The sequence below is a fragment of the Culex pipiens genome, chromosome 3 (genome assembly GCF_016801865.2).
Source record: "Culex pipiens pallens isolate TS chromosome 3, TS_CPP_V2, whole genome shotgun sequence".
Lineage (NCBI taxonomy): Eukaryota > Metazoa > Arthropoda > Insecta > Diptera > Culicidae > Culex > Culex pipiens.
In genome coordinates this window covers 30,263,109-30,277,415 of record NC_068939.1, presented here as the reverse complement: position 1 = coordinate 30,277,415, position 14,307 = coordinate 30,263,109, and the positions used below count along the sequence as shown (strand labels likewise).

The 14,307-nt window shown below is 38.0% G+C and overlaps 3 protein-coding genes across 4 annotated transcripts in view; 1 reads left to right on the top strand and 2 right to left on the bottom strand.

The window, feature by feature from the left end:
* The window catches only part of LOC120428812 (opsin, ultraviolet-sensitive), a 306,492-nt gene extending 297,344 nt beyond the window's left edge, over window positions 1-9,148 (bottom strand). For both annotated transcript variants that reach the window (XM_052710758.1, XM_052710759.1), the window contains exon 1: window positions 8,948-9,148. The gene's annotated coding sequence lies outside the window, so the exon portion shown is untranslated. The remainder of the gene's footprint in view (window positions 1-8,947) is intronic.
* LOC120425350 (uncharacterized) lies at window positions 3,071-8,946 on the top strand. The gene is made up of 4 exons (XM_039589852.2): window positions 3,071-3,228; window positions 3,291-4,481; window positions 4,535-4,678; window positions 8,727-8,946. The coding sequence occupies exons 1-4, from the start codon at window positions 3,202-3,204 to the stop codon at window positions 8,886-8,888; spliced, it is 1,524 nt and encodes a 507-aa protein (XP_039445786.1). The 5' UTR covers window positions 3,071-3,201; the 3' UTR covers window positions 8,889-8,946.
* An 84-nt stretch (window positions 9,149-9,232) lies between the features above and the next one.
* LOC120425351 (SAC3 domain-containing protein 1-like) lies at window positions 9,233-10,642 on the bottom strand. The gene is made up of 3 exons (XM_039589853.2): window positions 10,504-10,642; window positions 10,252-10,446; window positions 9,233-10,190 (listed from the first exon to the last, which is right to left on the bottom strand). The coding sequence occupies exons 1-3, from the start codon at window positions 10,560-10,562 to the stop codon at window positions 9,350-9,352; spliced, it is 1,095 nt and encodes a 364-aa protein (XP_039445787.2). The 5' UTR covers window positions 10,563-10,642; the 3' UTR covers window positions 9,233-9,349.
* Between the last annotated feature and the right edge of the window lie 3,665 nt (window positions 10,643-14,307).

Here is a 14,307-nt window from a genome sequence, read left to right as displayed (position 1 = left end):
TTACAAAAAATAAAAAAGCTATTTTTGCGTTTTATTCAAAGAAGTGTTGATTTATTTTCTTTTAAAAGTTTTTTGGAATTATGTTGAATAAAGAAACTATCTGCATTTTGTTAAATATTCTAATAATCAGTATTTTTTTAAATAGTTGTAGATCTAACATGAAAAACTTTTTTATTTGTAAACTGCTTTTAAAATGCTTGTTGAAAATGTTGGAATTAAAAAAAATCGCACTGAGTAGCGATTTATCAATTGAATATTTCAAATTTCGCGGCATTCCACGGTATTTCTCAAATTTCACGGTCATGAGCGAATTTAACGGATTACGCGACTTCCGTGAAATCGCGAAAAATCACTATCCCTAGTTATTTCGATCAATCAATATCATGTTAAATTTCCAATGCTTTCACTAAGAACATATTTTTGGACAATGATGTAAATTTCAAAGCATAAATCATGACTTTTTTTTGATAAGGTCCTATAAACAAATGTAAACATTGAGTGTATCCCTTTCACACCTTATGTCAAAGTCCATCGGAGTAAGCGGGATACCACAGAGTAACCCAGAGAGAACAGTCCAAACAAAAGTAATCAAATTCTATGGCTCCGTTACTAGATTACCCTTTGGAATTGTAGTAGCATCAGGCGTTATGTTTTTAGCGTTACGGGTTCGATCAAGAAAAAAAATCATCATAGTAATCTCTGGATTTGTTTGTTTGTTTTGACAGGTGGCTGGTCACCAAGCATAGATTTTTGGAAATGTTTGCTGTTCAAGTTATATGGATTGTTTTAATTTCAAAGAGCTTGTGGAGCAGTTAAATTTTAGTTATTGAATACAGTGTTCCTCAAATACGTTCAAATATTTTGATTTGGCTTTTGGGAAAGAGCATCGCCTAGGAATTCCTCTCTTCCGGGTTGTTTGTTAGATATTCCAAGTGGAAAACGAATTCGCCTCCGTATTATCATTGCCAAGATCTTTTTCCACCTCCAGATCCATGAGCACTATCTGACGAAGTTATGGTTTAACCTGAGGTTTTAATAGTAGCTGTTTTCCGAAATTAGTACAGAGGTACCTTTAATGAATTTATTTCAGGGATTCCTCACTTCCGAACACATGCCATGCATTATATTCTTTACAAATTTCAATTCAAACGAATACAAATTAATGTACAGGCAACAACATTTTGTTCTTTATGGAATAATTTCTTAGTCGAGGATAGTCGTCATTCCAGGAAATGATTAAACAAAATTCTAGTCCTGAAAGTGAGAGTCAGTACATTTAGTCAGACCAGGATTAGGACAATACACTAAAATTAACCGGATAAGCACGAACATTCCATCTGATAAACATATTTTTTGGTGATCTGTTCAGTCATTTCTCACAAACTGGCCAGAGAATTTATTCTTGCCATAAGTCACGTGAAATCACAACCAAACATAGAAACCTTCTGCTCCAAATTCGCACACTTTTTAACTTAAAAATAAGCCCAATTATCTGTAATTTTAGCAAGAATACTTTTTTAATTTCTTCAGAGTCATTAGACTTTGTTGTTTTGAGTTTGTGAAAATTTTTGACAACTCAAAGACAACGTCGGGTTGCTGCGAAAAAAAAGTAACGCTCAGAGGCCTACGACAATCGAATGTTTTGCTGAAGGGGGGATGTACCACGATGTACCGCGTAACGCAACCATAAATTAAATGCCAGTGCTCCCTCTGGATTACTCTGTGGGGATACACTCAATGTTTACATTTGTTTATAGGACCTTATCAAAAAAAAGTCAAGAAATACTATAAAAACATACCGTATTTTTTCGAAAATACTCAAATTATCACAATTTGTAATATGTGTATCAAACGGACAGAAATTGTGTATGCTTTTTCACTTTTATTTGAGTTTTATTTTGTAAAATACTCAAATTTTCACAAAACACCGTGTTTTTTCGAAAGTACCCAAATTTTCACAATTTGTCATATGGGTATAAAACGATCCGAAATTTTGTATAATTGTCACTGTTTTATAGTTTTAGATGAAAATATTTAAAATTTTCCTAAAATACGGTTTTTTTCGAAAATACTCAAATTTTCATAACTTGCAATGTGGGATTCAAACGATGCGTAATTTTAGATGCTTTTCCACTTTTGTTAGAATTTTTTGATAAATACTGAAATTTTAACAAAATACCGTGTTTTAAATACTCCAGTTTTTATAATTTGTAATATGGGTATAAAACGATTTGAAATGTGGCATGCATTTTTATCATTTTAGTGTTTTTTTTAATAACATAATATTCACATTTTTTTTTTAAATGCTCCAATTTTTAAAACTTGCAATATGGGTACCAATCGATTTCTTTCAATTAACCCTGAAACAGTGAAAACGCAAAACTTCGAATCGTTTGAGAACCATATTGCAAATTATGAAAATTTGAGCATTTTCAAAAAATATGGTACTTGTGAAAATGTTAGTACTTCAATCAAAACACTCCAAAACAGTGAAAATGCATGCATAATTTCGAAACGTATGATACTCATATAGAATATTATGAAAATTTTAATATTTTCAAAAAAATACGATGTGATGCATTTTTTAGTATTTATGCTTTGAAAGCACACTGCATTATTAAAAAATATATTCTTAGTGAAAGCATTGCAAATCCAACTTGATATTGATACATTAAGTCAATTTTAAAAAGATTAAAAAAATGAGTTGTTGTCCGTTATCGTTGATAGTATTATCGAAATAACGATAACGATAGAATTATCGTTATCGAACCTTGGTAATTGACAACCTTGATCTGCACTTCTTTTATATCCTCAGAGAAAAAATCAATTAAGTAAAATTGCATAATTTTTTTCTTGTGTTTTAAACCAATTTTCGCTAACGATCGTTTCAAAAGTTTAATTCAATTCCACATTAGCCCCTTACCCTGATATATAGTGAAAACTAGCAGGATATCGCTTCAATTAAATTACAATTTCAATTACAATATTTTTTCCTATTTATTACATTCAAACGTATAATGAATAAATTTAGAAATTAGAGAGCAAACTGCTGAAGTGTTCATTGGATGTTGACCGTTCATTCCCTAACCAGCACAATTCAACTGCGCAATCGCAGCCCTGGTGAACCTTGGCTTACACAACTTCCCCGACTTTAGCTGATCGCGGCCAAAAACACGACTTTAGTTTGTCAAATTTGCTCCGATGAACATCAACAATCTTCCGGTGGAGGCAAGTCAATTGAACCTTTCAAAAATCACCTTCAAAAGCTTGATCATTCGAATTCTTCACAGATCCTGGAGCAGATCTTCCAACTTCTTCCGGTTGACGATCTCAAGTGCGCTTCGGCGGTCTGTTTCACCTGGTCCCAGGTTGCCTTTTCATGGCCATGTATGCAGAACGTTCAGCTGAAAGTGGCGGTGTCCTCGTTTGACGACGGAGTGGTACCGGAGGTCTTGGAAACAACCGGGAGAAAGTTTCGGCATGTTTGTCTGAGGGTTGATCGTCCGATTATTGATCAACCCCATAGGATCGAGTTAATTTCGGAGGTTTTGCTGAAGTTTGGCGAGTCACTTGAAAGCCTTCGCTTCATCTGGGACGTCGACGATGAGATGTTCGATTTGAACTCGATGCTGACCGTTTTGAGATACGTTCCAGGCTTGAGAGAACTCACCGTGGAGGACTTTATTGATCGTCGCAACGAACTTGCGGCAGTGTTGCCAGCGATTACTGTGGACTCTTTGGCGGGTTTGGAACGGGTCAAACTTCCGCACAGTCTGATGGACAACGAGCAGTTCAATTTAGCCGAGTTGGCTCCGAATCTGCTGCATCTAAGTGCAGAGTTCAAAGGAAGATATCCCTGGGAGGCCATTTGGTTGCTTTCCGGTCAACTCTACAGTCTCTCGATTCGCACCGAAACCGAGAACAACTTTCAACCTCTGTGGCAGATTGACCCCTCGTCACTGCGAAGACTACGACTGTCGAGACTTTGTTGCGACTTGGGTGACATCAACGACGTCAAGCTGGACGACGCCCGCTGTTTCTTCTTCCAGTGTACGGCGATCACCGTGCTGAAGCTAGAGCTGCACGTTTCACTAGCCGTAATTCGGGTAATTGCGGAAAATTGCTCTCTACTGAAGGAGCTTCTAGTGTACGACGTTGACGATGGGTGGCAGTTGCTGGTGATCTTGCAACGACTAGAACGTCTGACGAGTCTTACCGTAGCGGAGGCCAGCTTTGAGGGTGCAGATTCGGACATCTACCAGATTCGTCTGCCAAATCTGGTCGAGCTAGTCCTTGATGCCATCTACTTGGAGGAACCAACAAAGTTCTTCATCGTTTTAGATCAGATCGTGCCAAATCTTAAATTTCTCCAAGTGTCCAACTATAATCGCTTCGACAGCGATTCGTACAACATGGACATTCTAAAATCGCTGTTTCGTGCAAAGTTGCAATCGCTGAATAGCCTGACATTGTGTGATTACGTGAGTAATGTATTAAATTGTTGCGTAAACTTTCAATAGATTTTCAATTTTAGACCTGTGCCTTTCCGTCGCATCTGCTCAACTACTTGAATTTGCTTCCGAAGCTGCAAGAGTTAGAACTGGCGTACTGCAGTTTGGCACCCTGGAGCCGATCGGCGATTGTTCCCGGCATCAAGAAGCTCATCGTGGATACTCCGGTAAGTTAAAATAGGTACTTGCTGTTTTGTAAAAATCCAATAAAAATGCAAGGATTGTGAACGTCCAAGCGCCAAATTTTTAAGAAAGCCGTTTTTCGATCCGTTTTCGATTAATTTACGTATTATCAAATTCAAAAAGCCTTTGGGCTCTGCATCTGCACATCCTTTAAAAGCTCTTAACTGCCCATGATCGCATAAATGTCCCATATGCATTTTCATCACTTTTGAGTGATTGATGCAGTTTGGTTCAAAATCGTGTGCTCTTTCAAAAGAGCATATTACATCCAGTACTTTGTTCTAGAAATCAGGAGGAAATCCAGTTTTTGCGCGAAAACTTAACACGTAGCCTTATGTGTGGGACAAACTTCAAATGCGTTTTTCTCAGGCCCGTGATGCTGACGTAGCTTGCTGAAGCCGCCACCAAATGTTTGGTGGCGCTGTTTCGGGAATAACATTTCAGAGGGTCACAAATCAAAATAAAATAAGTCTTATTTAATTTTTTGGAAAATAATCCTGTAGCTGCTCATATTGATTCTTTTCATTAAAATAAACCATAAATGCCGCCAACAACAATATATGTTTAGCACTAGGTCTCTGGCAAAGCTTCCCAGCAGGTGTCTTTTTCAAATCCTCTGAAATGTCTTCCGCAAATTCTTATTTGGCCAAAGAACTTACAGATCATCATAATGTTAATTTAAATCTACAATTTGAGGCGGTTGAGCTCAACCATGTTGTTGGGAAACCTTAAGAGCGAGTCCACGAACAGGGCATAGCCCATTGTTAGGGACGTTGTGGGGCTCACGTTGTGGGGCTTTACCAAAAAGCATGTTTTTGAGTCAAACAAACCAACTTCTATGGTACCCCGTGGTTTGAATGTGTTGGTAAATTTTCGACAAGAAAGCCAGAACAGCTGTTTTTAGACATAAAAGTTCAAATTTAGAAACTAATTTTGTTGTTTTGTGTCTATACCTACTGAAACAAATTAAAAAATATTCAAATATTGTGCAAAAACATTGCTAAAATCACTTCTCAATTCACCCCATGTGTCTCGATTTGCCCCGGATAATGGTATACATTTAATTTCATTTTAACTAACGAAACAAAAATAAAGAAAAAAAAATATTTTCGTCCTTTCGATTTTGCGCCTTTTCGTCATGTTACTCCCAATAATTTTGACACTAGACACCAAAACTTTGGTACTTTTTAGGCTTCAGTGACATTGTATGCAGATGACAGTCGAAGCATCCCCGTGGTTTTTCTCAGTTTGCTGTTTTTGCATATGGGACATTTATGCGAACATGGGCAGTTAACTTAAAAACAATGACAATTAGATTTGTTTCTTCGAAAAAATCAAATAAGTGTCGGAACTGCGATGGCAGTTACAACGTATTGCAAAATACACACCACATTTTTTTCGCTGAAATTCAGTAAAGTTTTAATGAATTTTTATCTACTGATATTTCAGTAAACGATTCAGTAATTTTAATGTTACTGATTTCTCAGTTAACTGACATTTGTCATTTTGACAGATAGTTTACTGAAATTTCAGTTAACGGGTTGTCAAAATATCTGAAATTTCAGCAAAAGAAACGGTAAACTATTTTGCTCAAAATTCAGTAATTTTCTTGTGTCAGCTGAAGGTTCAGCAATCGTTGCTGGTATTTCAATTATCAAAATTTAATTTTGTTTGCCATTAAAAATGTTTCCAGTACTGTTATTTATACATTTATTTCATCAATCCTCCAAACATAAAAACAGGGGGTTAGCATTGAGAAATTTGTTATTCACATTTTTCTTACCTTTGTTTCTTAAGATCATAATACAAAATTTAAAAAAACAACACATCCAAACAATAAGTCATAAGTGACATTTCAGTTTGACAGATATGCAGTTGCTGATTTTTCAGCAATGTTTTTGTTCATTGCCGAATTTCAGCAAAATTGATGATTACTGAATTGCATTCAGTTATTTATTTTACTGTAATGGCAATCCAAAATTTGCTATGTAAGTTATTTTTAATTCTTTGGGGAGGATTTTTGAGCAATCAATACCGAGGGGCGTGACAAAAGTGATAAATTAAATACATAAAATTAATTAACGGTCGAAATTATCGATTTAATGCAAAATTAGCTGTTGTTTACGGTCAAACCAATGCATTGCAATGCTTCCTCTTTTTATACCACATTGGTTTGATAGTTTGACAACACGCATGTTGTTTCACCAGGAAAAAACACAAATCTGACAGTTACCATGTTTCACTCAGGTTTATTCAGGTTCAATTTTGAAAAAGTTTGTGTTTTTTTGAATTCGCGTTTACGATTTTTTTTCATTGAACAATCTCTAATCTGTTCTTAATTTGTGGGATAGCTGCCATCAAACAGGTTTTAAATTTGGGTAATTCTCCGCCAACTCACACAGCAGTTGCCCCAACCCCTCTTCAATTTGCGTGAAACTTTGTCCTAAGGGGTCGGGACCCGTGGTGTAGGGGTAAGCGTGGTTGCCACTCACCCAGTCGGCCTGGATTCGATCCCAGAAGATCCCGGTGGCATTTTTCGAGCCGAGATTTGTCTGATCACGCCTTCCGCCGGACGGGGAAGTAAATGTTGGCCCCGGTCTAACCTAGAAGGTTAGGTCGTTAGCTCAGTACAGGTGGTAGGAGTCGTCTCCCTGGTTTCTGTCTCGGTGGAATCGCTGGTAGGCAGTTGGACTCACAATCCAAAGGTCGTCAGTTCGAATCCCAAGGTGGATGGAAGCTTAGGTGTAAAAAGAGGTTTGCAATTGCCTCAACAATCAAGCCTTCGGACACCTTGTTTCGAGTAGGAATCTCGCAATCGAAAACGCCAAGGCAATCCTGTAGAGCGAATAATTTGATTTGATTTATGTCCTAAGGCGTTACTTTTGTCCCTGATCACGAATCCGAGGCCTGTTTTTTATATCTCGTGACGGAGGGGTGGTACGACCCCTTCCATTTTTGAACTTGCGAAAAAATACATGTTTTTCAAAAAAATGCAGCCTGAAACGGTGATGAGATAGAAATTTGGTTGGGTCAACTTTTCATTCTAAGTGAGCTCATAAAAACAAGTTGGCAAATTTGACAGTATATCAGGTTAGTTTGAAATTCGTCCTACTCTACCAGCCATCACCACCTCTAGCACTACTTCGCAATTTTCTCGAAAACATTCAGAATTTTGATTGTTTTTGAGTTGAGAGCCAATTTATGATGGTAGGATGTAACAAAAATGACTTTTTGGCGGGCATACAGGGATTTGTTCCGGTGGGCATACTGAGCCCAAATCCCAAATATGAGCTTGATTGGACGTAACAGGAGCTGGCGCTCCGCCCTTCAATTTTAAATGGGATTTAACCCGTAAAAAAAGATTTTTTCAAAAATGTCTGCTTTTGAGGCATTTTGGCCACCAATGCGTTTACCAAAAACATCACTAGCGTGTAGGCCAGATCCTTGCGCATCTTTTGGTATATATAACATTGAAGTTTGGAGCATCCTGGAGGTCGGTACAGACCTTCAAAGTTTGGCATTTTTTCGAAAATTCGGTCCCAGCAAAATCAAATGGCGTCTCGGGCGTCGCGAGGTGCGACGCATATCTTTTTTGCCGGGGCCGATTTTTCGAAAAAATGCCAAACTTTGAAGGTCTGTACCGACCTCCAGGATGCTCCAAACTTCAATGTTATATATACCAAAAGATGCGCAAGGATCTGGCCTACACGCTAGTGATGTTTTTGGTAAACGCATTGGTGGCCAAAATGCCTCAAAAGCAGACATTTTTGAAAAAATCTTTTTTTACGGGTTAAATCCCATTTAAAATTGAAGGGCGGAGCGCCAGCTCCTGTTACGTCCAATCAAGCTCATATTTGGGATTTGGGCTCAGTATGCCCACCGGAACAAATCCCTGTATGCCCGCCAAAAAGTCATTTTTGTTACACTCTATTATGATGGGCATTATTTACAAAAAGACTTTCAGGGCCTATTGAACACTAACTCGAGATTTGTGTCCTAAAGTGAGTGTAATTGATTTTCTCTCCACTGCAGATCACCAACTACCAGCTGCGAAAGCTGCTCAACGTTTTCCCGCTCGTCGCTCGCATCGAGGTGCTCCAAGCGGAGGACATTTCCGCCTACTCGCTGGAAGAGCTGAGCCGGATCACCTCACGGTGCGAATTCTTCATCCGTGAGAGCCGATCCAACGAGTGAGTTTCTCCAGGTTTTGACACTATTTTTTGTGAAAAATAAATTATGGCTAATAGACTTACCTGTTGCGATTTTTCTTTGTTTTCTGCTCATCGGCACAATTTACATATTTTTCTGAGATTCTTTTTTGTTCTTGTGTGAAGAAAAGTGCAATTTTACATTAGGAAAGCCATGTTATAAAAATAAACGTTATAACACATCACTGAGATCGTTCGTAACATTTTTAACATTTTGATCAAGTTTAAAACAATTTCTCCGCACACTACAACAGCACCTCTGCCAGCGACGCCACTTGACCCAGCTTCCGGTCCGCACACTCCGTCCTACGTGGCTGTTTCTGTACCGTCGAATAGACAAAAATTAATCAATTAGCTCAATAATTCGAAGCGCTCGCGTACGACACCGGCAAGTGCTCGCGGATCAACTCACTAAACCAAACTGAAGCTGGCTTAGTTTTTGTTTGTTCAAAGGGTTCCACTTACCGTCGGCTTGCTGGAATCGAACCGAGTCCTCTCGAATTTCACCGTCATCCCGCCGAGAATGTCTCCGCCGCGTTCTTCGAAACTTTCCTCCTCGTCCCACCAGTTATCTTTCGTCGAGGAGGTCTTCACGGTAGATTGGTTCTTCGGCCTGTCGTCGGCCCCTATCAGTTGCAGGTTGTAGTACTGGCAGTCCTCGAGCAGTGCCGGATGATCGCGTTCCGGATAGTGCAGAACGTGACCGACCCACTCGAGTGGAACGGTCAAAACTTTGCTCGCGTAAGCCGCCGAGAAGTGGAGCATCAGTTGGCGCCGAATCTCCGGGAGTTTTAGCGTAGCGACGGCGGCCTCCAGCTCAGGAAGTCGCTCGACGTTGCGGAGCACGCGGTAAAAGTTCCCCCGCAGGTACTCGATGCTGGTTGAGAGTTGTAGGCTGAGGTTTTCCCGATAGCCTTTAGGAAGGTTGACGCCACGTAGTACCGCCTCCGTACTTCCCAAGTTGAACATCAAATACAATCCTTCCATCGCGACTCTGCGCGATCGCTCGTAACGCTTCGCAAGCACGTCCAGATCGTCATAACATCGCAGGATCTTCTTCAAACATTCCTGCACGTGGGTCGTGCAGATCTTGGGGTCAAACTCGCTGATGTGGCACTCGCACAGCCGGTACGCACTATACGCCAGGAAGCGCACCGAAGGTTCCAAAATGTCCAGCGTCTCCTCCGGACCCAGGTTCTGCATGACCAGCTCCTGCCGAATGGCGCGTAACCGGTCGAAAATGAACTCGTAACGGAAGTTGTAAGGACGGCGTTCGTCCTGAACAATTCTACAAAATAGTACGCTCATACAAAATTTGCACAAAGCTAATCTAAACAAGTTGAACTTACTCCGTCAACAGGAAGCGCACGGTTCGCTTTAGTGTCCGCACAGTGCGCAGTTCCCAGTGTCGCGGTTGTCGCATGCCGGCGGCCGAACGCGCAAACTCCTTGACCATCCTTTCCGGGTCCGGTGACGATCGGCTGCCGCTACTGGCTGTGTTGGGTTTTAGCTCGTAAAAGTGGACCAGTTTTTCGCGGGTTCGACTGAAAATAATTTTTGAATTAATTTTGTTTTATTTTATGTTTAAATTTGAGGCCAACAGTTCAATTTCCGGTTTGGGACACATAGATTCGCAGGATCCGCGGATGAAGGATTCCATATTTATAACAGTCGGCGTAGGTTTGGCGCAAAGATTTGTTTACATTGCTCTATCAGCTGCCTCGATGACAGTTTCGTGGTGCCTGCATGCTTGTGTTCAAATGGTGCTTAAAAAATCAAATTAAGGAGGGTGGAAACGTGAAATAAATAATGATCAAAAATATTATAATCAAAAATTTGTTAACGTGTTGTAAAACTACTTTTCCGCAAACAAAAAAAAATCTAGTTATTTTTCAATTCGCTAGCCTATTTGATTTTTTTTTAAATTCATATTTAAATCACTGCAAGATCTTCTACCTACCACTAGTGACATCTATCTTCTGAATATAAAAACATATTTTAGTAATATAAAGGGGCTATGACTACAACAGACTACATAGCATAAGTTTCTTATATTTTAACAGAATATTATTTATATATTTTTTAATTAATTTTGAGGATTTTTAAACAATAAGATGCAGTTGATATTATTTTATTTTGGGATTTTACAAACAAATACAATACACAGTTCAGACCGTGGTCTAAACAGCTGTAACTTTTGAGTGAATTTCCTGATCAATTTAGTATCTTCGGCGAAGTTGTAGGTATTGTTGAGGACTATCGAGAAAAAAATAGGTACACGAAAAAAAAATTTGCAGATTTTTTTACTTTCTTTTCACAAAACTCCATTTCCCGAAATACGTATTTTTTTTTATTTTCGAAATTTTTTGATATGTTTTAGGGGACCAAAACCCGCAACTTTTGAGCCATAGAGAAAAATGTTCAAAAAATCTGCCGCCGAGATATGAATTTTTGAAAAAATAGTGATTTTTGGAAAAAATCTAAATTTTAAGCAAAACTAAATTTGACGTAATTTTTTTTGTAAAATTGAATTTGCAATCGAAAAACACTTCACAGATTTTTTGATAAAAGGCTCTGTTTTCAAGATAAAGTAATCGAAAGTTTGATTTTAGCGAAATATTTGCAGTTTATCGATTTTAAAAATAGTGACCATGAGTGACCATTTCCAAAAATATTTTTTTGAAAAGTTCAGAAAATTTGATATGAAAATGTCTAAGAGACATTAAAGATTGGACCTCGGGTTGTTGAGATACAGCCGCTTTAAGAAAAAACAAACAGAAATTTTTTAAGTTTTCTAAGTCTCACCCAAACAACCCACCATTTTCTAATGTCGATATCTCAGCAACTAATGGTCCGATTTTCAATGTTAAAACATGAAACATTCGTAAAATTTTCCGATCCTTTCGAAAAAAATATTTTGATTTTTTTTTAATTAAGACTAGCATTTTAAATGGGCGTGATATTCAATGTTTGACCCTTTTAAATTGTTAGTCTTGATCTAAAAAATTTCAAAATATTTTTTCGAAAGAATCGGAAAATTTTACGCATGTTTCATGTTTTAACATTGAAAATCGGACCATTAGTTGCTGAGATATCGACATTACAGATGTTTGAATATGTACGTACCATTTTTGTATGGACAGTAGGGTGCCCAGAATATGAAACTTTTTCTCAAAACCTAGCTCCACAAGCTAAATATTGTTCCTTGAGCTATTTCAGGATTCTGGGCCAAATATGAGCAAAATCGGTTAACATTTACCCATTGATACTCGGGGGTGAACTTTGTATGGGAAAAATAGAAAAAAATTATAGTGAAACCCCAATTGTCTTACGGTTTGGTCTGCACGGCGCGCTACTTCCATCCAAATGTTCCCAAAAGTGAGATTCTCAATGGAAATTTAATGCTCTACAACTTTGTAGAACATACCAAAGCTGTTAAACTTAATCCTGAAAAGTTATTAGCGATTTAAAAAAGTAATTTTTGTATGAAAAACATTTTTATCGCCAGCTTTAGGCTCGGGTTAATTTCAACCAATTTCGCTCAAAATTTGCACAGATGCTTAAAATAACCCAATAAACCGTTTTCCGCTTGTGGAGCAGGGGGTCATTTTTTCTGGGCACCCTAATGGACAGCTGCCAAAATTGTATGGAGACTTGTATGGGTGAACCAATGACACAAAATAGCTTCTTTGGTCATAGAGAACGAAAAAAAAATCGTGATTCGATTATTCGAAGTGATGTTTTTTCCGAGGCCTTCGTATAATCGAGTCTGGACTGTACCCTCGACTGTACCTGATTTTAATTTCACACAGACACATATCAGCGCGAGCATTTCCTTAGCACAAAGATAGTGTTGGCATTGGTTATTAAACCTCAAATAAATCAAAATGACACTGATCATAAATAATTATGAAAATAGTTTTGAATATCAAAATAAATTTGCCAAAAACAAAATAAGGCTAATTCTAAGATTATTTCAAATTATTTCAAATACTGAACCACGCTTTTTGTTAAGAACAAAAAGAACATTGCATAATTTTGCCTCCCAGCTTAATTATTACTCAATCAGTAAGTGTCCGTGCCCCCTAATCAACAGAAGAGAGTCTATTCTTTGCCCTAGTAACAAACGGCCAGTTTGTTTGCTAGAAGATGCGTTGACGTCGCCGGTCATCGGTTCTCATTCAATCTGTCCAATAACCTGAGCCTAGAGATTAATCCTGGTAAACAAGACAGACAGACGCACGTCCGATTACAAACAGTTGACTACAATGTCAATGGAACGAATTAATGATTAATTGCGAAATGTTTGAAAGGGGTTTAAAAGAAATGAAAACATTAGAACAAGCAAATTAAAACTAAAGTTTTTTTAAAAGGTCCTATAAGCTATTGTGTTTCATAGTCTAGAAAAATTCTAAAAAAAGGTTGTAACTGATTTATTTTAAGCTTAAAAAAAATTTAGCATTAGATTCTTTCTTACGTTTTTTTGTACACTATTCAAAAGCCGGTCTTGGACTGATAAGAACTGCAGTTGCTCAGCATTCAACCTCCGGATGAGTCATGGTCCGTGAAACTAAAGTGGGATTTGCTGACCGTCAAAAATGCATTTTCATTGCTACTTTTCAAGACCAACCTCAGCATTGTCTACCCTACTTGAACAGTGATTCTTAACCTAAAATATTATTTTTTATTTATTTATTTATTTGAATAATCTTTATAAAGTTCGAATGATTTACTAATAAGTAATACAGTACAGAATCAATAATCCAAAGCCTAGATTATTCGATGTTTCGATTATCCGAAGGTTTTTATGAGACTTCGGATAGGGGAAGGTGGGGCAAGACGACCATATGGGGCAAGAGGAACAATCGCTCGTACGGCCGTAATTTTTACAATTTTGATTATTTCCAGTATAAGGAATTGTTGCTAGCAATGCAATTAGCTGATTCTACTACCACATAACCGCCAAAACGACGTAAACGCAACGGGGCATAAGATTTAATGAAGTTTTTTCAAAACCTTCGTTTTCTTATAATATTTGGAAAGTACAAAATAAGGCTTAGGGTTCGTTTTAAGGCTCATTTTTATCAAAATGCTATTTTTCCTAGGGGACCATCCATAAACCACGTGGACACTTTAGGGGGGGGGGGGGTATGGCGATTGTCCACGATCCATACAAAAAAGTTTTTTTTTGTATGGACAATTGTCCACGAGGGGGAGGGGGGGGGGGTAACAGATTCCCAAAAAAGTGTCCACGTGGTTTATGGATGGTCCCTAGATCAGTAGTGTCCCTAACAATGACTTGCACCTAATATAAAGTGTGATTTAACTTTTGGTTATTTTGGTTGAAAGCTTTTAAAAAATCTTGTCCAGATGAAGCAAGTGTACCATATTGATTTTTAGTATGG

Coding starts and splice junctions, on each gene's coding strand:
- LOC120425350 (XM_039589852.2), top strand. CDS start 3,202: ATGAACATCAACAATCTTCCGGTGGAG. Junction 3,229..3,290: donor TCAACAATCTTCCGGTGGAG/GCAAGTCAATTG, acceptor AATTCTTCACAG/ATCCTGGAGCAGATCTTCCA. Junction 4,679..8,726: donor AGCTCATCGTGGATACTCCG/GTAAGTTAAAAT, acceptor TCTCCACTGCAG/ATCACCAACTACCAGCTGCG.
- LOC120425351 (XM_039589853.2), bottom strand. CDS start 10,562: ATGGAATCCTTCATCCGCGGATCCTGCGAATCTATGTGTCCCAAACCG. Junction 10,447..10,503: donor CCCAAACCGGAAATTGAACT/GTTGGCCTCAAA, acceptor AATTATTTTCAG/TCGAACCCGCGAAAAACTGG. Junction 10,191..10,251: donor GTGCGCTTCCTGTTGACGGA/GTAAGTTCAACT, acceptor ACTATTTTGTAG/AATTGTTCAGGACGAACGCC.